This window comes from Suncus etruscus, chromosome 11 (assembly GCF_024139225.1).
Source record: "Suncus etruscus isolate mSunEtr1 chromosome 11, mSunEtr1.pri.cur, whole genome shotgun sequence".
In the NCBI taxonomy this organism is placed as follows: domain Eukaryota; kingdom Metazoa; phylum Chordata; class Mammalia; order Eulipotyphla; family Soricidae; genus Suncus; species Suncus etruscus.
In genome coordinates, this window is record NC_064858.1 from 12,968,419 (window position 1) to 12,996,299 (window position 27,881).

At 39.6% G+C, this 27,881-nt stretch overlaps 1 protein-coding gene across 2 annotated transcripts in view; it reads left to right on the forward strand.

Annotated features, from left to right (window-relative positions):
- The window catches only part of PPHLN1 (periphilin 1), a 105,189-nt gene that overhangs the window by 21,904 nt on the left and 55,404 nt on the right, over positions 1–27,881 (forward strand). For both annotated transcript variants that reach the window (XM_049783835.1, XM_049783836.1), the window contains exons 3-4: positions 16,287–16,451; positions 19,761–19,822. In XM_049783835.1, the coding sequence (XP_049639792.1) occupies positions 16,287–16,451; positions 19,761–19,822 (227 nt within the window). The remainder of the gene's footprint in view (positions 1–16,286; positions 16,452–19,760; positions 19,823–27,881) is intronic.

Consider the following 27,881-nt stretch of genomic DNA (forward strand, 5'->3'; position numbering starts at 1 on the left):
CAAAGGAGCACAGTAAAAACAGTGTTAGAGTGGCAATTGTTTGCATAGGCCCACCAAAATATGAGAGGCATGGAAAGGAATAACCTTGGCCTAAATACAAAGAGATCCTACCCCTGAAGTTTCCTGGCATAAGACCAACTCTCGGCTTCAGGCAAGTTATTGTCCGATCCAAGACATTGTCTGTAGTGCCAACACACTTTTCACACAGTCTCTGTTGTTGGTATCATGTTTCTGTATTAAAGATTCTGGAATCTGCATATCCTAAATTGAAGTCATGATGTGGAGTGTCTTCTCGTTTCACCTCACCATGAAAGGGCAATGCAGGAAGCCCTGTCCTGTAAGCAGGTCGTTGTTAAGTCTTCTCATTTTTAAGGGAAGTCTCTTTTCAGCAGGACGATGTCTGAGCAGTGGTAGGGTCTTCCGTGGTAGAGGATTGCTTCCAGGTGATGTTATAGACAAACCTCACAATTAAGGGGCAATACAGCAAGTCCTGTCCAGTAAGCAGGTCATTGTTTTTGTTAAGTCTTCTTAGTGTTAAGGGAAGTCTTTTTTGAGTAGATCGATGTCAGAGCAGCTGTAGGGTCTTCCCTGGTAGAGGAATGCCTCCAGGTGATGTTATATACAACCTTGGATGTTTTGTAGATGTCTTCTCTAGATGAGGGATGAATGGAGAATGCCCATTCTTCTGAGGCCTGTACCAGGTCTTTATGTCAATGTTCAGGGTGTAAGGTCTCATTGCACTACAAGATTTGTGTGTTTCCATTTCTATTAGATAAGAACTTATTGGTATGTATAGTATTTTCCCATTTTATTGTGCCTAAGCAAACAAGAAATAAAGCCACGTGGTGCTATCAGATATATGGGGGCGTAAGAACATTTCCAACAAGACCCATGACTTGGTTCAAACATAAGTATTAAACTGAGGGATTCTTTCACACCAAATTCCATATTGAGCAGTTCACAAAGAGAAGATAAAAAACATGGGGGGGGGGATCATCACTGTATAAGAAAATATTCAGCAAAAGTTTATAGACGTCAAAGAAAACACCCATAAAATGTTGAAAAGATATAAGTGTCTTTTTTTTTTTTTTTTGGATTTTTGGGCCACACCCAGTAATGCTCAGGGGCTACTCCTGGCTATGTGCTCAGAAGTTGCTCCTGGCTTGGGGGACCATATGGGACACCGGGGGATCGAACCGCGGTCCGTCCAAGGCAAGCGCAGGCAAGGCAGGCACCTTACCTTTAGCGCCACCGCCCGGCCCCAAGTGTCTTTTTTATGCCTTTTAAAATAGTTGGGTGGGTGTTAACTCCAGGGCACCACTTTGGTCTGTGACTTAGGACTCTACAGTACTTAAGTTAGAAAGGGTAAATGAGGAGTAATGATGATAGGAGTTAAACAAGTTAAAGAGAAATATGAACTTATGAAGGGGTATGCAAAAGGGCAGAGTACAAAATGGACATTCTGCATACATAAAAACATAATTCAATGATAGTGAGTACTATAAATGTTTCTTGTGTGAGTACTATTAATGTTTCTTGTGTGAGTACTATTAATGTTTCTTGTGTGTGTGGGGGTGCGGGACTTGGGTAACCTCTTTGTTAGTTTTGCCTGTGATTTATATATTTATTTTTTTTTCAAAGAACCAACTTTTGCTTTTGTTGATCTTTTGGATTGTTTTCTGCATTTCCAGTTCATTGATTTCTGCTCTAAGCTTTGTATTTTCCTTCTGCCTACCTATTTTTGGTTCTATTTGTTGATCATTTTCTAATTTTATAAGCTGTGACATTAAGCTATTCATGTAGGCCATTTCTTCCTTCCTGATGTGTGCTTGCAAAGCCATAAATTTTTCTCTCAGTACCGCTTTTGCTGTGTCCCATAAATTCTGATAATTTGTGTCTTTATTATCATTTGTTTCCAAGAAAGTTTTGATATTCTCTTAGATTTTATATCTGAGTTGTTAGCTGTTTAATTTCTTCTGTGTCCCTTTGTAGTTCATGTCTAATTTCAGTGCCTTGTGATCAGCGATGGTAGTCTGCACAATTTCTATCTTCTTAATTTTATGGAGATATATTTTATGGACTAACATGTCTATCCTAGAGAATGACCCATGTGCATTAGAGAAGAATGTGTTTCCAAGTTTCTGGGGATGGAGTGCCCTATATATATTTACTTACCCACTCTCCTATTTCTCTGTTCAGAGCTAGTATATTTCTGTTGGGTTTCAGTCTGGTTGACCTATCAAGGGGTGACAGGGCAGTGTTGAGGTCTCCCACAATTATTGTGGTGTTATTGATATCTTTTTCAAGATTTGTCAACAATTGTATTAAGACTTTGCTTGTCCCTCATTTGGTGCATATATGTTTAGGAGTGTGATTTCTTCCTGTTGTACATATACCTGGATTAGTACAAAATGTCCATCTTTGTTCCTTACAACTTCTCTGAGTGTAAAGTTTGTGTCATCTGTTTTAAGGGTGTTGTTCGCTTAGATGATTTTTCTCTAGTCTTTGATTTTGAGTCTATGTTTGTTCTGACTCTTCAGGTGTGTTTCTTGTGGGCAAATGAAGGTTGGATTTAGTTCTTTGATCCATTTAGCCACTCTGTGTCTCTTAACTGGTGCATTTAGTCCATTGACATTGAGAGAAATAACTGTCATGGGATTTACTTCCATCTTTGTGTAGAAGTTTGATGTGTCTGTTGCTCAGTCTTGTTTTAAAGTAGACCTTTCAGGCTTTTTTTATAGTAATTTTTATTTTGATCAAAGTGGATAACAAATCTTTCACAATAATATTTTCACTCGTGACATTGAATCAGGGGCATTCAATGTTGTCCACCCTTGTTCCCAGCATGCATCTCATATCTCCCTCATTTACACCCCCCCCCCCAGGCTGCTAGTTGCTAGTATAAGTGTCTTACCTTACCACCTAAGGATAAGATAAGATGAAATCAGAAGACATGTCATCCTTTGATCTGTGCATAAGCCAAGATCGCTATCTACAGAAGACTGACTGACAACTATGACTGGGCAGAAATTATCCTGGGACCAGTAAAAAAAGACTCTAGTCTAGGCTTTGGCCTACCATCTATACAACAACCAAGATATCTAATTCTAGAGGTCTGACTGAACCAACTGCAACTGAGCAGGTCTTCTGGAAACAGTTTTTCTTTTAAGGCTAGTTTTGTGTCTGCAAAGTTTCTGAGCTTTTGTTTATTTGTGAAGCTATGTATACTTCCTTCAAACCTGAAATCAGTTTCTTCTTGCTGGGTGCAGAATTCTAGGCGAAGCATTTATTTCATTGAGTTTTGTCACTATGTTCTACCACTGCCTTCTGGCCTTGAGTGTTTCTTCTGACATGTCTGCTGTAAATCTTAAGGATGCTCCCTTGAATGTAATTTCCTTTTTTGATCTTGCTGCTTTTAGTATTCTATCCCTATCTGTGGAATTTGTCATTGTGACTAGGATGTGTCTTTGGGTGATTGATTTTCTAACTTCATTAACTTTCAAATTTGTGAGAGTAGCTTTTGCATACAAGTTAATTTCTAACTGTAGATCTTATGAAGTACAGAGAGGTATTAGGAAACAGATTAATGAGGTTGCAACATAAAACATCCATTTTTCTCATTTAAAAATGAGAAACAGGGGCCGGGCGGTGGTGCTAAAGGTAAGGTACCTGCCTTGCCTGCGCTAGCCTTGGACAGACCGAGGTTTGATCCCCTGGTGTCCCATATGGTCCCCCAAGCCAGGAGCAACTTCTGAGCACATAGCCAGGAGTAACCCCTGAGCGTTACCGGGTGTGTCCCAAAAACCCAAAAAAAAAAAATGAGAAACAGTATCGAATTTCAGAATTTTTTTTTTTAGTTTTTAAAGTTAGGATTAAAACACTAGCAGACTTTATTTTGGGTGTTATAATTGGAGCTGAAGCAGATCTGATGATGTTTTTCTTCTCTTTTTACTTTAACAAATATGTATAGACTAGAATTCTACTCGTGATAAGTAATGATAATTGAGAGGGTAAGATCGAGCAACAGCATTTTGTTCTCTTTCACATTTCATTAATTTGAATCACAATTCAGCTTTATATTAAATAATTAAATAAAAATATTTCCTTGAGCCTGCAAAGTAATTATACAGGACAGCATTTTATTTATTTATTTTTGTTTTTTGGGCCACACTCGATGATGCTCAGGGGTTACTCCTGGCTATGTGCTCAGAAATCATTCCTGGCTTGGGGGACCAGTTTTACATTTAAATTACATTTAAATCAGAGGAGGGAATGACTGTTCCTCTCTTTTCTGAGCCTTTGCATGGGCCATCTTCCAAAGAAGGAAAATTGAATTCGTCTTGGGTTAAAACAGTTGGAAAAATTAGGATTACAAGTGTCAGTTTGGTCTATCCAGCCTCATGTTGATTTCCCATAACAACCTGCCTTTGGTTTTTGATAAATATGATGGTCTTTCCTTCTTTAAAAAAGCTATTGTTAAAGCAAAAGAGCAAGGGGAGGATGTTACTGGCTTCTTCATGTTTCCATTTAGAATTAATCAGAGAAATCTGATTCATACGTCTTTAACCTTTAAAGAGATCAAGGAGCTAAAATTGGCTTGTTCCCAGTATGACTCTATGGCCCCATATACCCTTACCTTAGTGAGAAGCAGTTAGCAAAGGCTGCCCTGTCAGGAGGAAATGATCTGCTATGGAAAGCTGATTTTTATAATTTTTGCAGAGAAACCTATACAATACATAGGGTTCAAAATATCCTAGACACTAAGGATATGCTTACTGGGGAAAGATTATACATTAACACCTTGAATCAGCTAGGTTTTCACGTAGGTGCCTATGCGCAGACTAGACCACTTGCTTGCAAGGCTTGGAAACAAAAAGCAATCGAAATGAGGAACTAACAAAAGTGGAACAGGAACCTAAAAACCCTTTGCAAATTTTGTGGATAGGCTTTTAAAAGGATTGGGTAGAATGATCAGTGAACCTCAGGCTGGAGAAATTATGGTAAAACAGCTAGCCTATAAGAATGCTAACCAGGGGCTGGAGTGATAGCATAACGGTAAGGTTATGCAGTTGTCCAACACAGGACAGACTCTGGTTCAAACACCGGCATCCCATATGGTTCCCTGAGCCTTCCAGGAGTGACTTCTGAGCCTAGAACCCGTGTGACCCCAAAAAAAAAAAAAAAAGCTAACTAGGTGTGTCAGGCCGCCCTCTACCCCTATGGCAAATGGGCTGACTTGCAAGATATTGTTCACATCTGCTGAAGTGAGCCCCTCTCGATTGCAAGGCATTTCTATGGTTGCAGCATTAAGGTGCACTAATTATCATAAGGAGCTTAACCGCCAGCTAGGCAGGACCCCAGAAAAACGGGCATGTTTCAAATATGAAAAAATTGGACACTATGCCAAAAAATTGCAGGGGAAAAACCTGAGAACCTGGAATTTGACCCATGTCATAGGAAAGGCATTGGGCCAATAAGTGGAGGCCTGAAATGCCTGCCCCAAATCAGGAAAAGGGTGACAGGCCATTCCTGGCTCCTCTAAACAACAATCCAGGTTCGCCTGATAGCAACAACCCAGGAGAGGGCTACAGCCATTCTCTTCCGTCTGCCTCGTCACTGCTGGCAGTGCAGGACTGGATCTCCAGTTCTACATATTAAGTTTTTACTTCTCAAATGGGACCTCAAACTATCCCCACAGGTATTCATGGGCCTCTTCCTCAAGGGCTCGTAGGCTTAATCATCAGCAAAAGCAATTTGCAGATATTTCCGGGGGTAATAGATGAGGATTTTGCAGAAAAAATTAACATTATGGCGCAGGCTACAACTTCTGTAACATCTCCAAGGGTGACCAAGTGGCACAGCTCTTGTTGATTTCTTACGCAACTAAAACCTGGCCACATCAATAAGAAAAGTGAGGTGCAGGGGAATTTGGTTCATCTGTTTATTGGGCTACTTGCATTATGAATTCTAGGCCAGAAAAAGACCTTTATATTAATGGGAAAAATTCCCGGGACTTCTAAATACTAAAGCAGCTGTTCCTGTTATTTCCTCTTTCCACTGGCCTAAAAATTGGCCAAAAGGAATTTCTCATTCTCAGCTTACAGTTGTTGTACAGGCTACTGCCGCCTGCCAGTCCTCCACCCTTTTGCATTGGCAGGATAAAGAGGGGCACAATGAAGTTTTCCAGCCCTTCGTCCTTCCTAATCTCCCTGTAAATCTTTGGGGACAAGATATTCTGGCTAAAATGGGAGCTACCTTGGTTACTTTCTATCCCTCAAAATTACTGTATATACTCAAGTATAAGCCGAGTTTTCTAGCACAAGATTTGTACTGAAAAACAGAACTCGGCTTATACTATGCTCATCTTAAAAAAATGTTTTGAAGCTCCAGGATTACATTTTTCCCCAGAAAAGGTACAGCAGAAATTGCTATATAAATATTTGGGCTATAGAATTTTGTAGGAGGTTCTTGTTCCACAAAAGCTGCAAATTAGAAAAGATTTTTATCACAACTTTAAATAATTTTCTAAAAGTGCTTTGGGCATGAATTGGGTCTGCCCATCCTTAAAATCGATTACCAGACAATTAAAACATTGCTTGCTATTTTGAAAAGGAATGTGAATCCCATTAATATTTTTAATTTGGATGCTGCTGGATTAGTAGTTTTGGATAGGTTTTGGAAAAATTCCCCAGGGCATCATCCCTTGCCTATGGCTTTATGGTAGGATCCTTTAACAATGAAACGGCCCTGATCCCCTATTGACTTGGGGCATAGGACACATTTACATTTATTCCAGGGAACATGAGGCCTGATGATTGCCAGAGAAGCTCATCCGATAAGTGGAGATGAAAAAGGAAGCAGCTGGGCCCGGAGAGATAGCATGGAGGTAAGACATTTGCCTTTCATGCAGAAGGTCAGTGGTTCAAATCCCGGCATCCCATATGGTCCCCTGAGCCTGCCAGGAGTGATTTCTGAGCATAGAGCCAGGAGTAACCCCTGAGCGCTATCAGGTGTGACCCAAAAATCAAAAACCAAAAAAAAAAAAAAAAAGGAAGCAGCAACAAAAGCTAAAAAAAATATTCTCCAGAATGAGCTGTTTGACTCTGCAGTCACCAAACCATCTCCGCCCCGTGAAACCCAGTAATTAATTTTGTAGCTCAGGATGAAAAATTGCTAAAAACTACTAAAGCTCCTTGGACCCCTTTTGCCTTTCTTTTGGCTCTCTTGGTCTTGGGGATTCTGGATACCAGAGTGGAGATGTTTGGACCTAAATCCCTGACTCTGCACACAAGAAAACTGAGTAATTTTAATTTTACTTATTTATTTATTTATTTATTTATTTATTTATTTATTTATTTATTTATTTATTTATTTATTGGCCACATCCGGCAGTGCTCAGGGGTTACTCCTGGCTGTCTGCTCAGAAATAGCTCCTGGCAGGCACGGGGGACCATATGGGACACCGGGATTCAAACCAACCAGCTTTGGTCCTGGATCGGCTGCTTGCAAGGCAAACGCTGCTGTGCTGTCTCTCGGGGCCTACTTTTTTTATTGTTGACATTCTGTTTTTGGGTCACTCCTGGCTCTGTGCTCAAGGGTCCCTCCTGTTAGGGTGCCTGGCACCACATGGGGTGCCGTGGCCCATAGTCCTCATGCAAGGCAAGTACCATACTTACTGTATTAACGCTCCAGCCCCTGACTAGTTCTTATTTCAGAAACTCAGAGGGCCTTATCATATGTTGATAAATATAACTTATAAACTTTACGGGAGGATGATGTTGTTTTATTTTAAAGAGTTCTCGTGTTGGTGTGGGGATGGTGAGGCTGAAAAACCGCTCTGCCCCTGCCCCTGGCGGAACTGAAGGTTGCAGGAGGAGAGCAGAGAGATTCATAAAGCAGTCAGATGAAGTTCCAGGAGTAAGCCAGCTTTATTTCAAGGTTCCAACCACCATATACACCTCCTCACCTGGCCTCTATCCTAAGCCTTTATCTAGCAGCTACTTCTCTACTTTCTGGCTCCCTTTCAGCTACATTTTTCCAGATTTCCTAGCTGCTAACTCCCTCTGCTGAAGTTACTGCTGCTGCTTATTCTAATGCTGAATCTCTCTGTTAAATCTCTCTGTTGATGCTTCCAGCTTCACTTCTCTAACTCTCCTTTTGTGTGTGTGTGTGTGTGTTTGAATTTATTTTTTTAATATATTTTTTATTTAAGTAACATGATCATATTTGGGTTACAGTCATAACCAGAACACCCCCCTTCACCAGTGTAACATTACCCCCTCCCCCCTTCCCATCCCCTGCCTGTATTCGAGACAGGCATTCTACTAGTTATTTGTTTTTAAGTTCAGTAAGTTGTATTTTTTTTCCTTAAAGGATAAGAGTAAAAAAATATAGTAAAGGTGTGATAGTGGCAATCGCCGTTGTTTGCGTAGGTCCAGAAAAATGGGGAAAATGGAAAAAAAATCCTTGACCTGATTACAAAAAGGCCTCACCCCAGAAGTTTATTGGCATAAGACAGACTCTGGGTTCCAGGCATACCAGTCCGTCCAACTCGAGTCATTCTCAAGGTCCCAGTGAAACTTTTTCACTTTAGCTATTGTTGATATCAGATTCTTAGATTTAAAGACTCTGGATTCTGTGCATTTCTTTCATCGATGTCAGGCTGATATGGAGCATCCTCTAGTTTCAGCATACCATTAAAAGCAGAGCGATCTGCCCTGCATGTAGACTGTTGCTGAGTCGTCTGGGTGTTGGGAGCACTCTTTGGAGTAAGTCAATGCCAAAGCAGTGGTAGGTGTTCCCTGGTAGAGGCTTGGTTCCTGGGAATGTTAAAGACAATTGTGGTTGTTTCCATAGTTCAGGTGTGTGTGGGCGATGCCCATTCTTCTGAGGCCTGAGCCAAATCATGCCAATGTTCAGGGTAAAAGGCCTAATTACATTACCAAATTTGTGTTCCCATCTCTATTGGATACGAACTTGTTTGCATATGTATTACTTTCCCATTTTAATGTGCCTATGCAAAAAAGAAGCAATGCCACAAGATATTGTTGGTGCATCTGGGGGCCAACGAATAAAGTCCAACATTCCCCGTAACTTGGTACAAACATGAAATCTATACAGAATTACTCTTATACCAGTATTGCTTATAAAACAGATCTCAAAGGGGGAAAATCAAACAATCAAATAACAAATCCAGTGGGCAAAATTGTCACTATATGAGGATATTCGAAAGAGTTATAGATGTTAAGGGAATACATCTGAGATATACGAAGGAGATACATTTGTCCCTTTTATGTTTTAGAAATAGTCAAGAAGGAGGGGGGTGTTTCCGAGACACCACTTTGGTCTGTGATTGGACAAGCGAAGAGAGCATGGAGTCATGGTCCTCCCCTTGTTGCCTGCTGAAGTTTCCGACTCCCGGAGAGTAACTCTCCATCTTAATCCCTCTCTCCTCCCAAGCAGACTTCCTTACCCGCTCACCAGGTGGCATTTCTGATCATTCAGGTGGTGTAAACAAGCAGTTGGGGGACAGGATACCCACAGGATAACACTTCAAATCATATTTCAGTGGCGGGAGAGATAGCATGGAGGTAGGGAATTTGCCTTGCACGCAGAAGTACAGTAGTTCAAATCCCAGCATCCCATATGGTCCCCCAAGCCTGCCAGGAGCTATTTCTGAGTGTAGAGCCAGGAATAACCCCTGAGCGCTGCAGGGTATGACCCAAAAACAAAAAACAAGCACATTAAAAAACATTTCACTTTATTATGGAAGTTTTTTTTTTTTTTTTTAATGAATTTATTTATTTATTTATTTATTTTTTGGTTTTTGGGCCACACCCGTTTGACGCTCAGGGGTTACTCCTGGCTATGTGCTCAGAAATCGCCCCTGGCTTGGGGGGACCATATGGGACGCCGGGGGATCGAACCGCGGTCCTTCCTTGGCTAGCGCTTGCAAGGCAGACACCTTACCTCCAGCGCCACCTACCCGGCCCCGGAAGTTTTTGTTTTTTATATTCTGCTACTAATTACATAACTAATTCAAAATAGACTTCCCGTATTTTCCGGAGTATAAGACGACTTTTGAAATAAAAAAAGTCAACCGAGGGGGCCGGGCGGTGGCGCTAAAGGTAAGGTAGCCTTGCCTGCGCTAACCTTGGACGGACCGCGGTTCGATCCCCCCGTGTCCCATATGGTCCCCCAAGCCAGGAGCAACTTCTGAGCACATAGCCAGGAGTAACCCCTGAGCGTTACTGGGTGTGGCCCAAAAACCAAAAAAAAAAAAAAAAAAAAAAAAAAAAAAAAAAGTCAACCGAAAATCGGGGTCGTCTTATACGTCGAGTATATCCCGAAAAATGTTTCAATATGCTGCTAAACGAAAATTGTCTGAATATTGCCACAAAACGAATTTTCCAACTCGATCCTGCACCAATCACTGCCAGGCTGCTCAGACCACCTCTCTAACTCATCCAGTCCAAGCAGGCTTTTGATGCATGCAAATGAGACAATGTTCTGAACCCGAATCTATACTGTCAAAAGCCTGCTCAGATTGGCCAGAGTCACAGAGGAAGTATATTACAGTATAACCTCTGAACCTTTGCTTGTTGTGATTGGCTCACTGTGGTACATACAGTTGCAGCACAGGGGAATGTTTTGTCTGATACAGCGAATATAGGCCTAAACCTATGTTTTAACTGCAAAATTAGGGGGTCGTCTTATATGCCCGGTCGTCTTATATGCCAGAAAACATGATAAATTATTAGTCAGAGCTAGATAGATAAGTTATACTTTTATATATTCTTTAGTTTGAGCAATCATGACTAATGCAAACTTAAGGAGAAATAAATCTGATTCTTTTTTGAAATTCTAAAACATTATACAGTAAATTGAAATATAACATGAAGTAAGCTTTATTACTTGTTTTGTTGTGATTTCTTTGAATATTGTATGTTTTCCTGATCAATAAAGCAGTAAAAATTGATTTTATGTTCAAACAAAAGATTTGAAATATGTAGTTTAAATAATAGTAATGTTTTAACTTTATTGAGTTTAAATTAAATTATTTGGGGTGGGGCACGAAGAGATAGTGGTATGTCATTTGCCTAGCATATGGCTGACCTGGGACAGAGCCCAGGCATCATATATGGTCCCCTGAGCCTTCAAGGAACAATTTCCGAGCACAGAGCCAGGAGTAAACCCTGAGTGTTGCCGGTGTGATCCCCCCCACCCCAATTTTTAAAAAAAATTTAAATTACTTCAGAATGTATTATTTTTTGTTTTTTTTTTGTTTTGTTTTGGGGTCACACCCAGCAATGCACAGGGGTTACTCCTGGCTCTATGCTCAGAAGTCGCTCCTGGAAGGGTCGGGGGATCATATCAGATGCCAGGACCATCGTCCTTCTGCATGCAGGCAAATGCCTTACCTCCATGCTATTTTTCCAGCCCCCAGAATGTATTTCTCTTTAAAAATCTTTTAGGATAGTCTTATAAAAATTTTTGTTCGTTTGTTTTTTTGGCCACACCTGGCAGTACTCAGGGGTTAGTCCTGGAACTACTCTCAGAAATCGCTCCTGGCAGGCTCGGGGGACCATATGGGATGCAGGGATTTGAACCACCGTCCTTCTACATGCAAGGCAATTGCCTTACCTCCATGCTATCTGTCCTGCCCTGTCTTATAAAATTTTTATTGTTGTTTTCTAAGTAGTGATGCTACTATTTCCAAAGGTTTTCTTTTCTTTTCTTTTCTTTTCTTTTCTTTTCTTTTCTTTTCTTTTCTTTTCTTTTCTTTTCTTTTTGGTTTTTGGTTTTTCGGGACACACATGTTTGATGCTCAGGGGGTTACTCCTGGCTAAGCGCTCAGACCATATGGGACGCCGGGGGATAGAACTGCGGTCCTTCCTTGGCTAGCGCTTGCAAGGCAGACACCTTACCTCTAGCACCACCTCGCAAGCCCCTTTTCAATCTTTTTTTCTCAAAGGTTTTCTAAAGTAAGTTCCAGAATATCAGAGACTGAAAATTTGTGTATTTTAGTTAGTACTTATAAAGGAAATTGTATTTGTATCTCAAGATTTGCCTCATAATTTCAGTGATGGCATTTATATTCTCATCTGGTCTCTGTAGGTAATATTAGCTTTCTTGTCAATTTATGCATTGGAAAGAAAAAATTGAAACTACTAGCTTTATAAAAAGAATATATATACATATTTATATTTTGTGGTGTCAGTGACTGACTGTACAGCCTCACAATTATGAAACATGTACTCTACTGCTGAGTCACATCCCTGGTAAAAGAGAAATTCTTGATTGGTATTCATCTGGATAAGATATAAACCCTATAATATGGAGGCCTCCCTTTTCAGATCACAACCATCATCTTCATTTTCTTTTTTTTTTTGGGTTTTTGGGTTTTTGGGCCACACCCAGTAACGCTCAGGGGTTACTCCTGGCTATGTGCTCAGAAGTTGCTCCTGGCTTGGGGGACCATATGGGACACCGGGGGATCGAACTGCGGTCCGTCCAAGGCTAGCGCAGGCAAGGCAGACACCTTACCTTCAGCGCCACCGCCCGGCCCCCATCTTCATTTTCTTACATGATCTACATAGTTGTAAGTAAATGCCTCAGAGCGAAGATGGTGTAATGCACTTAAATTTGAAAACTTTCTTTTGTCTTTTCTTTCACTGATTTACAACTTTGGATTAATTTTTTGTTAGTTAATATTTGTTAAAAATAATTTGTTAAAGATATAATGGAACGTGACATGGAAGACCCTTTTTTTTTTGTGGTTTTTGGGTCACACCCAGCAGCGCTCAGGGGTTACTCCTGGCTCTATGCTCAGAAATCGCTCCTGGTGGGGCCTGCGTGGTGGCGCTAGAGGTAATGTGACTGCTCTGCCTGCACTAGCCTAGGACAGACCACGGTTCGATCCCCCGGTGTCCCATATTGTTCCTTAAGCCAGGAGCGATTTCTGAGCGCATAGCCAGGAGTAACCCCTGAGCGTTATCGGGAGTGTGCAAAATCCAAAAAAAAAAAAAAATCGTTCCTGACAGGCTCGGGGGACCATATGGAATGCCGGGATTCGAATCAGTGTCCTTCTGCATGCAAGGCAAACACCCTACCTCCATGTTATCTCTCGGCCTCAGAAGGTCCTTTTTTGAGAGTTTTGCAATATATATTTTACAATCCCAAAGTAATTTTCTAGTAATGGTGGCAATTTTATAAAGGAAAAGGCTGTTTGTTGAGTAATTGGGCCTCAAATTGCCTCTTAAATACAGGCCTTAACATATGAGCAGTATATTAAAAAATCCCATTTTGGAGAGAAAGTTCGCTGAAAGGAGCAAAGCATTCCCATAGCCTCAAGACCCTTGCTTACCTACTCCGAGTCTCCTCAACTCCCACACCCTCAGCTGATTACTTCTTTGTTTTTAGTACTAACTCATTATGTATGGCATATGTGACTAGAGGGAGGGAGTGGTTTGGTGGTAGAATCTAATATAAAGACCAACACCACTTTCTTCTGGCTCTTGGATACTAGCCTGCTATCTGGAAATGCTGTAGTATGATTCATTCTTTGTAGAGACTGTAGAAGGATTTGGAGGTGGTAATCTACCACAGTGAATAATTATATAGACATTTATTCATTCTGGTTTTCTTTCAGATAAGCATATATAAAAATTGAGTGTATTGTGGAACTTCTTGTTTAATGTGGCTTTTTTTTTTTCTTTTCTTTTTCTTTTTGTTTTTGGGTCACACTCGGCAGCTCTCAGGGATTACTCCTGGCTCTGCTCAGAAATCTATCGCTCCTGGCAGGTACCGGGGACTATATAGGATGATGGGGTCCACCACCATTCATCCTGGATCTGCTCTCTGCAAGGCAAACACCATACCACTGTGCTATCCCTCCAGCTCCTAATGTGCCTATTTCTGTTTAGGGATTTTGTGATGGTGTTGCTTGAGGTCCATGCAGTGCCAGGGTTGGTTCCTTAACCACTGTACTATTGAATCCTGGAATGGGATTTAATAGGTTATTTATTTATTTATTTTAGAATTGGAGAAATCAGTGGTTCTACTTATGTGGATAATAAAAAATTTAATCAGAAAGTGCTGTAAATTGTATTGTTGCCAACTTTAGTTATGTTAAGGTTTTTTTTTTAGAAGCTTATTTTCCTAGATTTAATTGATATCTCTGTCAGAAGTAGTTTTTGTAAGCTACCAACGAATTCATTTGTATTATGTTACTAGGTATACCTAATATAACTGAAAAAAAAATCACCCAAATTGAGGGGGGAAATTACATAGGGTAATTTACTCTTTAATACATGCAAATCCTGTTTAAAGTTTTCTTGGCACATTGACAAATTTACTACTGACTGGAAATTTTGTTTAGTTCAGTTTAATAATTTTTTCTCTTTTTTTTTAAACTTTATTTATTTATTTATTGATTGATTGATTGGTTTTGCGGCTACACCCAGAACACTCAGAGATTGTTACTTCTTGCTCTGCACTCAGAAATAGCCCCTGGCAGGCTGGGAGACCATCTGGGGATGCCAGGAATTGAACCAGCTTCCTCCCAGGTTGGCCGCATGCAAGGCAAATGCCTCACCACTGTGCTATCTCTCTGACTTCACAATTTAATTTTATAGTTTTACTTATCGCTGTTAAGAGTAATTAAAATTGTATTTTTCGTAAATTCAGTAGAAGTAATCAAAAGAGCATACTTATTTTTTAGTACTTAGTGTATGCTAAGTACCATGCCAAATGCTTGGAATTTTAAAGAATGAAACTAAGGCTTAAGATAATCAACCTTGGGGCCGGGCGGTGGCGCTAGAGGTAAGGTGCCTGCCTTGCCTGCGCTAGCCTTGGACGGACCGCGGTTCGATCCCCCGGTGTCCCATATGGTCCCCCAAGCCAGGAGGGACTTCTGAGTGCATAGCCAGGAGTAACCCCTGAGCGTCACCGGGTGTGGCCCAAAAACAAAAACAAAAACAAACAAACAAAAAAAGATAATCAACCTTGAATGTAGGGCTTTATATATATTTTTTTTGTGCGAGTGTGTGAAATCAGTTATATTGATCATGTCATATTTAGTGTCTTTTAATTTTCTCTCACAATATATAGTTGATATAAAGACTCGTTATGAATACTCAAGACCTTTTTTGTGGCTCTGTCCTTTCTACTAAGAATCATTTTTGTTGAACTGTTTCACAGCAGCTTATAGATGTTTTCCTTCTTCAGTTCCCCAATTCCCACACAAAAATCTTATTTTCCTAAAACCTTAAAATACTAACAACATTCTACTTTAGAAATAAATTTAAATTTTATATTGGGTTTTGTTTTGCTTTTGATTCTGTGAAGTTGGTGCTGAAAAATAGTACATTGGATAAGGCTTGCTTTGGGCTTGTTGAATCCTGGTTCGACCCCCAGCTATTGTCCACTGAGCCCACATGGACTGATCTTTCATTGAAGAGCGAGAAGTAAGTCTTGAGCATAGCCTGGTATAATCCCCAAACCAAAAAACAACCAAAAAAAAAAAAAGAACAAAAAATACCCAAAATAAATGCAAAACTAAAGTTAAACCTGTGAGACCAGGGCAATTTATTTTTTCTATTGCTGCTGTAAATGTCAAATGTTTCTTTTGATTTTTTTTTTTTTTTTTTTTTTTTTTTTTGGTTTTTGATTTTTGGTTTTTGGGTCACACCCATCAGCGCTGAGGGGTTACTCCTGGCTCCATGCTCAGAAATCACTCTTGGCATGCTTGGGGGACCATATCATATGGGATGCCGGAATTCGAACCAATGACCTTCTGCATGAAAGGCAAATGCCCCACTTCCATGCTATCTCTCGGGCCCCTTCTTTTGATCTGTTTACCTCAGTATTACTTCCCTGTTTGTTGTTGCTTTATATTTTAAAACTTTTATTTCTTCAGAATAGTATACCTCAAATATAGCAGACCAAGGATATATTGTTTTAATTGGCTTTATTTATAAAAAATGTGTAGCTAAATAGAGATTAAGAGTTACTGTAAAAGTATTGTATTTTTAAGATGTATTTTTCCTTCTATTATAATTAATTTTTTGCATTGTTGCATGTTACTGTGAACATTTGACTTTGTCATTGCACAATTTTATTTCCTTTAATGTGTGAAGACTTTATTAATTATATTCATATTATTCCATTAATGTATCTTTGTTTGTTTATACATTTACTCTGTTTGATTAAGGATAAAAAAAATTATTTCCAAAACCAAACAGGGAAATTAGTGATTTTTATATATTTCTTTTTGTCTGTTTCAGGATGGCTGCCCTAGAGTAGTTAATTTTGTGCCAAAGAAAACGCCACTGCTAGAGAGACCTGATGAAGGAAACTACAATAGATGTTACAGTCATGCTGATTACCGAGACTATGACGAGGGCCGCAGTTTTTCTCATGATCGAAGAAGTGGTCCACCTCACAGAGGAGTATGTAAAATTTCCCCATGGACTCATTGTTTCTGCCTTTTTTAAAAATGAATTAAAAGTCATGTAATTCTTGAAATGTATGTGATTGTTCCAGAAGGCAGTTGAATTAATAACTTCCTGTTTGTTGCTCTGTTGAATTGCACTCAAATGGGAACTGGTCATCAAGAATCTTGGGGAAGCTGGACAAAGTCTGATTGTTTTTTCTATAAACAATGTTAAGTCCACAAGCTTGCTTTTTATCCCTGAATTGGCAGAGCCAGATGCAGGTAATCTGTTTATTGCCCTAGTCATGAAATATGATGAGTAGGGTTATCATAACTGGGTGTGCTTCTTTGTGCATTTTTTACTTCTCTGGATATTTATTTTCTTCATTATCAATGCTGTGGGTGAGGTTCGGTTAAAAATGTTGAGACTCATTCCTGTTTTTGGTGATATTATTAATAAAGCCTACTTAGAAAGAATTCAAAAACCTCTGTTCTATACAAGCACTTAAAAGTAGAGGCTGCTATTGTCATTATTACTGTGATATTTTATCTATTGATCAGCTTTCATAATTAAAATTAAATAGTCTGTTATTGAGCTTGTTTAAAACTATTCCTTAATATAATTCCTTTTATTATAATTCCTTTTACCTGACTTGCATACGTATAGCATTCTATTGCTGAATCATTATTTTTATAAGTTTTCTCTTGTTTTCTTCCCCCACTAAATTAATAGTACATATCAAAACATTGTTTATAATTGGGGCTGGAGTGATAATACAGTTGGTAGGGCATTTGCCTTGCATGTGACTGACCTAAATTCAATCCCAGTATCCCATATGATCCCCCACCCACTGCCAGGAATACTTAATGAGCATAGAGACAAACATAGTTACCTGAGCAGCACTGGATGTGGCTCCAAATCAAAATAAAAACCATGTTTATAATAAAATTTGACCTCACATTGACCATTGAAATTAGTTTTCATTTGTCTCACATGAAGAAATGGAGGTAGATTATTAACTCAGGATGAAAAATATGGAAATTTATTTTATCATGCTATATCACCTTGATAATTTTAAAGTAGTAATGATACTCAGAATTTTCCTGCATTTGTTTTAAATTTTAGAGTTTTACAGCTTCCTTATTCTTTTTTTTTTTTTTTTTTTTTGGTTTTTGGGCTACACCCGGCAGTGCTCAGGGGTTACTCCTGGCTGTCTGCTCAGAAATAGCTCCTGGCAGGCACGGGGGACCATATGGGACACCGGGCTTCGAACCAACCACCTTTGGTCCTGGATCGGCTGCTTGCAAGGCAAACGCCGCTGTGCTATTCCTCTGGGCCCAGCTTCCTTATTTTTATAGTTGATTTTTATTTTGTTCAGTTTTGAAATATGCCATTTTTTTTAATAGAATAAGGTATTGTAGGTGTTGAATGGACACATTATGTATGGGTTGTCTGTATTGTAGAAATTACAGAACTTTGTCAGCAGTTTCATTCTTCCAGATAGTCTTATGGACTTCAGTGAAACAGTTGTTAGACCTCTTATGAAAATCCCATGACCACGTAGTGTAGGGAGATAGTCTGGATATTTTAAACCAATTTGTATTTGAATCTACATGAACATGGCTTTTTTCTTTAAACTTTGTAGTGCTCCAATAGTACTTTATTATTGTTATAAAATCTACCAGATCGTCAGAACTCTCATAATACAAATTCTATTTAGCGTTCAGTTATGTACAGCAACAACTTATTCGATCCAGTATTTTACACTATGGTTATTGAGGAGTTTTTGTGTGAGTTACTCCTTGTTCTACGTTGAGAAATTACTTCTGGTGGTCTCAGGGAACCAATTGGGATGCCGGGAATCAAACCTGGTTGGCTGTGCGCTAGGCAAAAGCCTTCTCACCTTGCTATTGATCCGGCCTCCACATAATTCTATAAGTGGAAGAGGATAACTATAGAGGAACTTGAAAACAATTTTTAGCTGATTACTGTTTTAAATTTGTAAGTAATTCAGATGTTTAGCTATGATTTCATATTGTTTATTATTTTATTTATTTATTTTTGTTTTTTCGGGTCACACCTGTTCGATGCTCAGGGGTTACTCCTGGCTAAGCGCTCAGAAATTGCCCCTGGCTCGGGGGGACCATATGTGACGCCGGGGGATCGAACCATGGTCCTTCCTTGGCTAGCGCTTGCAAGGCAGACACCTTACAACTCTAGCACCACCTCGCCGCCCCCTATAATTTTATTTTTAATGGGAGGTCTGGTGGGAAAATATATAATAGAAGAATGGAAATGTAGCAAATTCTACATACATTCAGCTTAAATTTGAACCTTGGTGGAAGAACTTTTTATTTTTATAGTTTTGTGGTCATACCCAGTGATGCTCAGGGGTTATTCCTGACTCTGAACTCCTTTGCACTCAGGGGCACCATATGGAACACCTCGGTCCAAATTTGGTTTGGTTTGGTGTAAGACAAGCACCTATCTGCTGTACTGCTCTGACCCCAGAGAGAACTTTAACAAGGTTAAGAAAGTGAATGACGGAGCTCGAGCAGTGGCACAGGATATAAGGCATTTGCCTGGCACGCACTAGCCTAGGACGGACCACTGTTTGATCCCCTGGCATCCCATGTGGTCCCTCCAATTCAGGAGCGATTTCTGAGCGCATAGCCAGGAGTACAGACACTCAGCATAGCCCTGAGTGTCACAAGGTATTGCTGAAAAATAAAATAAAATGAAAGAAGGGAGGGAGGGAGGGAGGGAGGAAGGAAGGAAGGAAGGAAGGAAGGAAGGAAGGAAGGAAGGAAGGAAGGAAGGAAGGAAGGAAGGAAGGAAGGAAGGAAGGAAGGTAGGTGAAAGAAAGAAGAAAGTGAATGCGGTTGATTGGGTTTAATCCTTGGCATCCCACTATTTAAATAAATGTGTTTTTTTTTTTTTGTGGAGGGGGTCACACCCGGCAATGCCCAGGGGTTACTCCTGGCTCTATGCTCAGAAATAGCTCCTGGCAGGCTCAGGGGACCATATGGGATGCTAGGATTCTAACCATCGACCTTCTTCATGCAAGGCAAACACGCCTTATCTCCATGCTATCTCTCTGGCCTCTAAATAAATGTATTTTTTAATACCACAAGTTCTCAGTCTACTGAATTAGTTATTGCAATGGACAACTTATCTCTCTCTTTTTTTTAGTGCCTTTGAAGTTCAGAGAAATGGAGGATGTTTTTGTATTTTTTTAATCTTAGTAAATTTTTATACTATTGTTAGTTTGTCCAACTTTACCATAATGTAAATGTATATTTAAGTAACATTCTTATGTTACAGGATGAATCTGGCTATCGGTGGACAAGAGATGATCATTCTGCAGGCCGACAACCTGAATACAGGTAAAGAGATTAAAGTAACACCAAGTAACTATTTTGATACTTAAAACTCTGAGATGTCTGTCATTGAATCCAACATCGCCATACTTAAATATTGAATTTTTTTTGAAATTTTTGAAAGCATGAAGCATTTTATACGTTTGTGACATATAAAAGTTGCATTATAGTTAGCATTCTATATTGACACTTAACTTGATAATAAGTTATTTTTAAATATTTGAACTACTCCTAAGATTCCACACTAGGAACACAAAAGCAATACAAAAAAGCCCTCTGCACTCCATGCTCATTGCATCACTATAATAGTCAGATGCTGGAAACAACCCAAGTGCCCAAGAACAGATGAGCGACTTAAGAAACTATAGTTCTCTACACAATAGAATACTATTCATCTGTTAGGAAAAAAGAAATAATGAAATTTGCTTATACCTGGATGGATGTGGAGATTTAAATACTGAGTTACGTTGAGTGATATGAGTCAGAGGGAGAGGGGTAGACATAGAATAATCTCACTTATCTGTGGAATATAAGAAAAATAAAAGACAGTATGGTAATAATATCCAGAAATAATAGAAAGGAGGGTCAGTAGAAACAGTCATTCTACAAATATTGAAGCAAAGCGGTTATGGCAGAGAAGGAACCATTATGACAATAGTTGGAACTGATTACCATGAACAAGAATTGGGTGTTGGACGGAGATATGATGGTACCCCTCCATTAACAATAGTAAATATTTTTAAATATGGAACAAGACTATCACCAAGTGTTCAGTATACATTATCTTATTTTTGTTTTGGGGCCACTCCTACCTGTGCTTAAGGCTTTTTTCTTGCTCTGTGGTCAGGGATTACTTCTAGTGATACTCCAGGAACCATATGACATGCCAGGGATTGAACCCCAGTTGGTTATTGGAATGAAAGCATGTTGCCCTCTGTACTATCTCTCTGGCCCCCAATATATGTCATTGCAGAAAGTCTTTTCAGTAATGACTTTTGCATTTCTTTTGAATAGTGGTGGTTAAGGGGACAGAATGGTCATTCCTGGTAATTCTTGACCCAGTATTTTTTTCCTGATGGTTCACGTTCCGAGCTTGTCTATTGATGTATTATTACTTAACTGTACTTGGAAGCTATCAGGCTCACTTACTTCCAGTGGTGCTCAGAGCTACCAGGACTAGAATCAGCCATCTTGCACCAACCATGTTTTACAGGTGGTACAGGAAATTTAATTAAGTGCTTTGTACCTGCTAAACATGAACTCTACTACTTGTGTTCTCAAGGTGTAACCCCAATCCCTGACCCCATATTGAAACTTTATTAGGTTTTTAGGCCACTCTGGCAGTGCTCAGTTGTTATATTTGGCTTGTGCTCATGAGTGACTCCTTTGTTGCTCAGGAATCATGCAGTAACCTGCAGTTACTGGGATACACCCGATGTCAGCTTCCTACCCACTGTACCATTGCTGTTGCCCTACCTCCTTTTATCAGTATTATTTGGACAAAATCAATGTTGGTACAATTGTGGTGAGAAAGGAATTTCCATCCACTGTTTGGGAATGTCAACCTCTATGGAAACCAATGTGGAAATTTTTAGAAAAATAGAATAGAATTTCCATACTGGCTGGTGATCCTCCAGGAACTATATGACATGCCAGGGATTGAACCCTAGTTGGTTATTGGAATGAAAGCATATTGCCCTCTGTACTATTTCTCTGGCCCCCAATATATGTTATTTAAAAATGTCAATACTGTCAATAATTCTTGGCAACTATCCCTCAAACACAAAAACATTCTTTTCAAAGGATATATACACACCTTTATTTATTGCTCCACTTAGTATAGTAGCCAAGATATGTATACAACCCAAATGCCTAATTTAGATGAATGAAACTAGAAGTTGTGACACATATACACAATGGAATACTGTGCAGCTCTGTGAAAGAACAAAATCATGCAATTTGCAGCTGTATGGATAGAACTAGAGGATATTATGCTGAGTCATGTTGTCAGAGGAAAGGGGTAGATATAGAATAACTTGTCTCATATATGGGACTTATACACAGCCAGGTACCAACCAAGATCCAAAGGTAACAGTGGGGAATATGACGCAAATGAATTGGGGGTTAGAGAAGAGGGAGGTGTGGGATCCACGGGGGAGAATGTTTGCCATGTGCTCTCACTGTATTGAGAAAAGTTCCTTCAATTTGCATCTTGTTGAAAGGTTTGGGTTTTTTTGTTTTTGCTTTTGTTTTTTGGTCATACCTGGCCGCATTCAGGAGTTACTCCTGGCAGGCTCGGAGGACCATATGGGATGCCGGGATTTGAATCACTGTCCTTCTGCATGCAAGGCAGACACTCTACCTCCATGCTATCTTTCCGGCCCCGAGTTGAAAGGTTTTTTTGTTGTTTGTGTTTGAGCCACACCAGGGCTTACTCCTGGTTATGTGCTAAGAAATCGATCCTGCCTTGGGGGACCACATGGGACCCTGGGGGATTGAACCTCGGTCTGTCCTAGGGTAGCGTGGGCAAGGCAGGCGCATTACCGCTTGTACCACTGCTCCGGCCCCATTGTTGAAAATTTTTATCATGACTGCATGTTGGACCTTGTCAAATGCTTTTCTGCTATGGTTATTTGATTTATTTTTTTCTACTATGGATATGTTATATTGATTGATTTGCATATTTAAACCAACCTTGCATCTGTGGAATAAATTCTATTTGGTCATTGTATATAACCTTCTTGATGGACTGTTAGATTCTGTTTGCTAATATTTTTTTTTTTCTTTTTGATTTTGGGCCACATCTGGTGATGCTCAGGGGTTACTCTTGGTTGTGCACTCAGAAATCGTTCGTGGCGGGCCCGGAGAGATAGCACAGCGGCGTTTGCCTTGCAAGCAGCCGATCCAGGACCAAAAGTGGTTGGTTCGAATCCCGGCGTCCCATATGGTCCCCCGTGCCTGCCAGGAGCTATTTCTGAGCAGACAGCCAGGAGTAACCCCTGAGCACTGCCAGGTGTGGTCCCCAAAAAAACAAAAAAAAAAAAAAAAAAAAAAAAGAAATCGTTCCTGGCTTGGGGACCATATGGGATCCTGAGAATCAAACCATGGTTCATCCTGGGTCAGCCGTAGGCAAGGCAAATGCCCTACTGCTGCGCCATTGCTCCAGTCCCACCTATTTGTTAGTATTTTTGAGGATCTTTGCATGTTCATTACTGGCCTTTAATTCTCTTTTTTTTGTGGTGTCTGTCTGCTTTTGGTATTAGGGTGATATTAGTTTATGGAAACTGTTTGGGAATGTTGCTCTTTTTTTAGTTTATGAAGAATCTGAAAAACAAATTGGCAGTAGGTCCTCTTAAAGGTTTGAAAGTATTCATTATTGAATTCATTTGGCCTGGACTTTTGTTTTTGGGAAGCCTTTTGATTACCATTTCAATTTCTTTGATAGTAGGTCTGTTGAAGGTTTTCCAAATCATTGTTCTTCAGCCTTGGGAGGTTATAAGAGTCCAAGAATTTATCTAATTCTTCCTGGTTCTCTTGTTTTTAGACTTTTAAAGTAACCTCTGACTACCCCTTGAATTTCTGTGGTATCTATAGTTATATCATCCTTTTCATTTCGATTCAATTTATCAGGGATCTCCTGTTCTCCCTTTCTGAGTCTTTATCCATCTTCTTTTTTTGTTCAATGAGACAATTCTTGTTTTCATTGATTATTTGAATTTGTTTCTTTGGGTGTCCATTTTATTAATTTCTACTCTTAAGTTTTATTATTTCCTTCCTCCTGCTTGGTTTGGCTCTTTTACTTTTTTGAGGGGTCATTTCCAATTCCTTTTTTTATTTTTTGTTTTTGGGTTTTGGGTCATACCCAGCAGCACTCAGGGGTTACTCCTGGCTCTTCGCTCAGAAATCACTCCTGGCAGACTCAGGGGACCATATGGGATGCCAGGAATCAAACCACCGTCCTTCTGTATGCAAGGCAAATGCCCTACCTCCATGCTATCTCTCCGGCCCCTCATTTCCAATTCTTAAGTTGTGCCACTGTTATTTATGTAGGCCCTTCCTTCCTGATGAATGCTTGCAAAGCTATATTTTTTCCTCTTAACACTGCTTTTTCTATACCCAGAAATTGTGATAATTTGTGTTTTCATTCACATTTGTTTTCAAGAATTTTGATTTCTTCTCTGACCTCACTGGTTGATGACTATTGAGCTGTTTGATTTTCAGGTGTTATACTTATTTCTTTTTTTTTCAGTACATCATAATCTGAGATGAGAACATAGTTGTTAACATATCTATCTGATTTTATAAATGCATGTTTTATGGTCCAGCAGGTGGCCTGTCTTGGATTATCTGCCATGTGCAATATAAAAGAATGCTTGTTCAGCATTTTTGGGGTGAAATGTCCTATGTGTATCTAGTAAGCTTCCCTCTTCCATTTCTTGATTTATAGCCATATATTCTTGTTACGTTTTAGTCTAGTTCTGATGACTTTGGCCTTTTGTTGTTCAGTTACTATATTGCTTATATCCCACATATGAGAGATTAAAAAAAAACTGTTCTGAAGGTGATAATCATCATATAGGTGATTAAACTTAAACTCTTACTCTGTAAAATATTAAGTCAGTGATATATTGAAAAATAACTGTTTTTCAAAAGCTATTTTTCTTTTGCGGGGGAGGGGGTTTCGGCCACACCCAATGATGCTCAAGGTTACTCCTTGCTCTGCACTCAGAAAACACTCCTGGCAGGCTCGGGGGGACCATAAGTGATGTCGGGAATGGAACTCAGGTCCATCCTGGGTCTGCCGCATGCAAGGCAAACATCCTACCGCTGTGCTTTATCTCTTCAGCCCCCAAAAGTTCTTTTTCTTTTATAGGTATATAAATTAAAAAATAGGTATATTTTATACCTTTTATAACTTATTATTTTAAAAATTAATGTGATTTTATACTAGTAATGTTTTCTTTTTATTTAAACACCATTATTACAAAATTATTCATGATTTTGTTTTAGTCTTACAATGTACACCACCCTTCACTTGTGAACATTTCCTGCCATCAATGTTCCCAATTTCCTCCCCGCTCACTCTCCCTTCTGGGGCAAACATTTAGCTCTCTCTCTCTCTCTCTCTCTCTCTCTCTCTCTCTCTCTCTCTCTCTCTCTCTCTCTCTCTCTCTCTCTCTCTCTCTCTCTCTCTCTCTCTCTCCTTTGCTCTCTGTCTCTCTCTGTCTCTCTCTCTCTCCCTCTTCCTCTCTTTCCTTCTTTTCTCCCTTCTGTCTGTTTCTCTTTAGACATCATAGATCTCACTATTTTTAATGAAGTGGTACCTTGCATATCATTTTTTCTGTTCAACACCTAGTTATTGTCCAGAGTGATCATTTCCATTTTCAGCTATCGTTTTCATAGTGGCTTTTCTCTACCCTGACTGCACTACTCTCTGGTATTTGTGTGCAAGCATCCTATCATCTACTGGTCCTTCTGGTCCTCTCCATTGTCCTGAATATTATTACCATGTTTTCTTTTTTCTTTTTTTTTAACTTCCTATAAGTGAGATTATTCTGTGTGATCCTCTCTCTGACTCACTTTACTGAGCATAATAGCCTTCATACCCATCCATGTATAATATACTATTACCTTTTTCAAAAATTTAATTCACTTTAATGAAAGACTTTGTGTTTCATAGTTGACTTAGTTGATCATAATACATTTGTCTCCAGGTAAGTGGGAGAAAAATTATTAAGAAAAGGAAAAAAAGAAAAACAAAGAGGAAAAAAGTGCAAAGACAAGTAAATTAGTGAAAATTACTGTATTTCCAAGTTCATTAAGTCTTTGTCAGAAGGTTTAGTAGGTTCTTGTTGCTAGTTTACCATTCTTTTATTTCATTTGTTTCTGAACATTAGGTAGCTTGAAATACACATTGGCATCTAAATTGGTGTGCTCCTACAAGGATGATAGTGTTCTTAAAAAGTGGAGCTTTTGTATTTAAAAAAAATTGGTTTAGGAATTTAAGGCACTATTGTGGCTTTTGTGGCTTTGTTTTGACTGCCGGGTTTTCTAGAAACACAAGAAGGCGGGTGGAAGAAGGGTGAAAATGGGAGTGCCCATAGTCACTCAAAATATGTCAGCCCAAATACCGACAAACCTGGAGTTTACATCAGATTGGTGTCTATGCAGAAAGTTACAGAGGAATGGTGAAGCAGGACCATAGTCTAAGTAGATTGCAGGTGATGGGTACATCAGACATGGCTTCAACATGGCAGGGACTTGGAACACTATTCTCCCAGAATTGCATGCTTCCAGCTTTGTGGCCAGTGTACCATAATTTTTGATAGCTTCGTGTACATCTCTTTCAAGAACAGAGCGAGTCTAGGGAGCTGGCTGGGTGTAGACATGGTGATTGACCACTGCCAGGTCTTCCAGAAGTACACATTTCCACTCTTAATTAGTCTTTAGGAATATATACACCACTGATGATGATGTGGCCCCTTTCTTCCACATCCCTCTTCCCCAGTTACCCACTGGATTTATTTTACTTCTTTTTTTTTTAATTATTTTTATTTAAGTAACATGATCATATTTGGGTTACAGTCACAAACAGAACACCACCACCCCATCACCAGTGTAACATTCCCCCTCCCTCCTTCCCATCCCCTGCCTGTATTCAAGACAGGCATTCTACTACAGTTATTTGTTTTTAAGTTCAGTAAATTGTATTTTTTTTCCTTAAAGGATAAGAGTGAAAAAATATATTAAAGGTGTGATAGTGTCAATCACCGTTGTTTGCATAGGTCCAGAAAAATAGGGAAAATAGAAAAAAATCCTTGACCTGATTATGAAAAGGCCTCACCCCGGAAGTTTATTGGCATTAGACCAACTCTGGGTTCCAGGCATAACAGTCTATCCAACCCGAATCATTCTCCACGGTCCCAGTGAAACTTTTTCACACTTTAGCTATTGCTGGTATCAGATTCTTATATTTAAAGATTCTGGATTCTGTGCATTTCTTTCATTGATGTCAGGCTGATGTGGAGCATCCTCTAGTTTCAGCATACCATTAAATGCCGAGTGATCTGCCCTGAAAGCAGGCTGTTGCTGAGTCGTCTGGGTGTTGAGAGCACTCTTTGAAGTAACTCAATGCCAAAGCAGTGGTAGGTGTTCCCTGGTACAGGCTTCGATCCTGGTAATGTTATAGACAATTGTGGTTGTTTCCATAGATGGTATCCATTGTTCAGGTGTGTGTGGGCGATGCCCAATCTTCTGAGGTCTAAGCCAAATCATTATGCCAATGATAAGGGTATAAGGCCTAATTGCATTACCAAATTTGTGTTTCCATCTTTATTAGATAAGAACTTGTTTGCATATGTATTATTTTCCCATTTTAATGTGCCTGTGCAAAAGAAAAGCAATGCCACAAGATATTGTTGGCGCATCTGGGGTCCAACGAATAAAGTCCAACATTCCCTGTAACTTGGTTCAAACATGAAATCTATACAGAGATACTCTTCTACCAGTAAAACAGATCTCAAAGGGGGAAAATCAAACAATCAAATAACAAAACCAGTGGGCAAAATTGTCACTATATGAGGATGTTCGAAGAGTTATAGATGTTAAGGGAATACATCTGAGATATACAAAGGAGATACATGTGTCCCTTTTATGTTTTTAGAAATAGTCAAGAGAGAGAGAGGGTGTTGTTTCCGAGACACCACTTTGGTCTGTGATTTGGATAAGCAAAGAGCACATGGAGCCATGTCCTCCCCATGTTGCCTGCTGAAGCTTTCGACTCCCCAAGAGGTGTTTGCTTCCTAATTGTTAGAAATTGGAAATTTACCAGTCCCCTCCCAACCCCTTGCTATGACCCTGAGTAGGTGTCCAGGAATAACCCTGGGGACTGGGAGGAAGGAGAGAGAAGGCTGTGGGGGTCAGTTGAAGCCGCATCTCCCCCTTATCTTGGCCAAAAAGCCTACAGCGTGGAGCCATGCCGTCCACGTGTTGCCTGCTGAAGCTTCAGTCTCCACCCAAAAATTACTGTGAAAGATATGTAATCCACCTTGGTCAAAACAAAAAT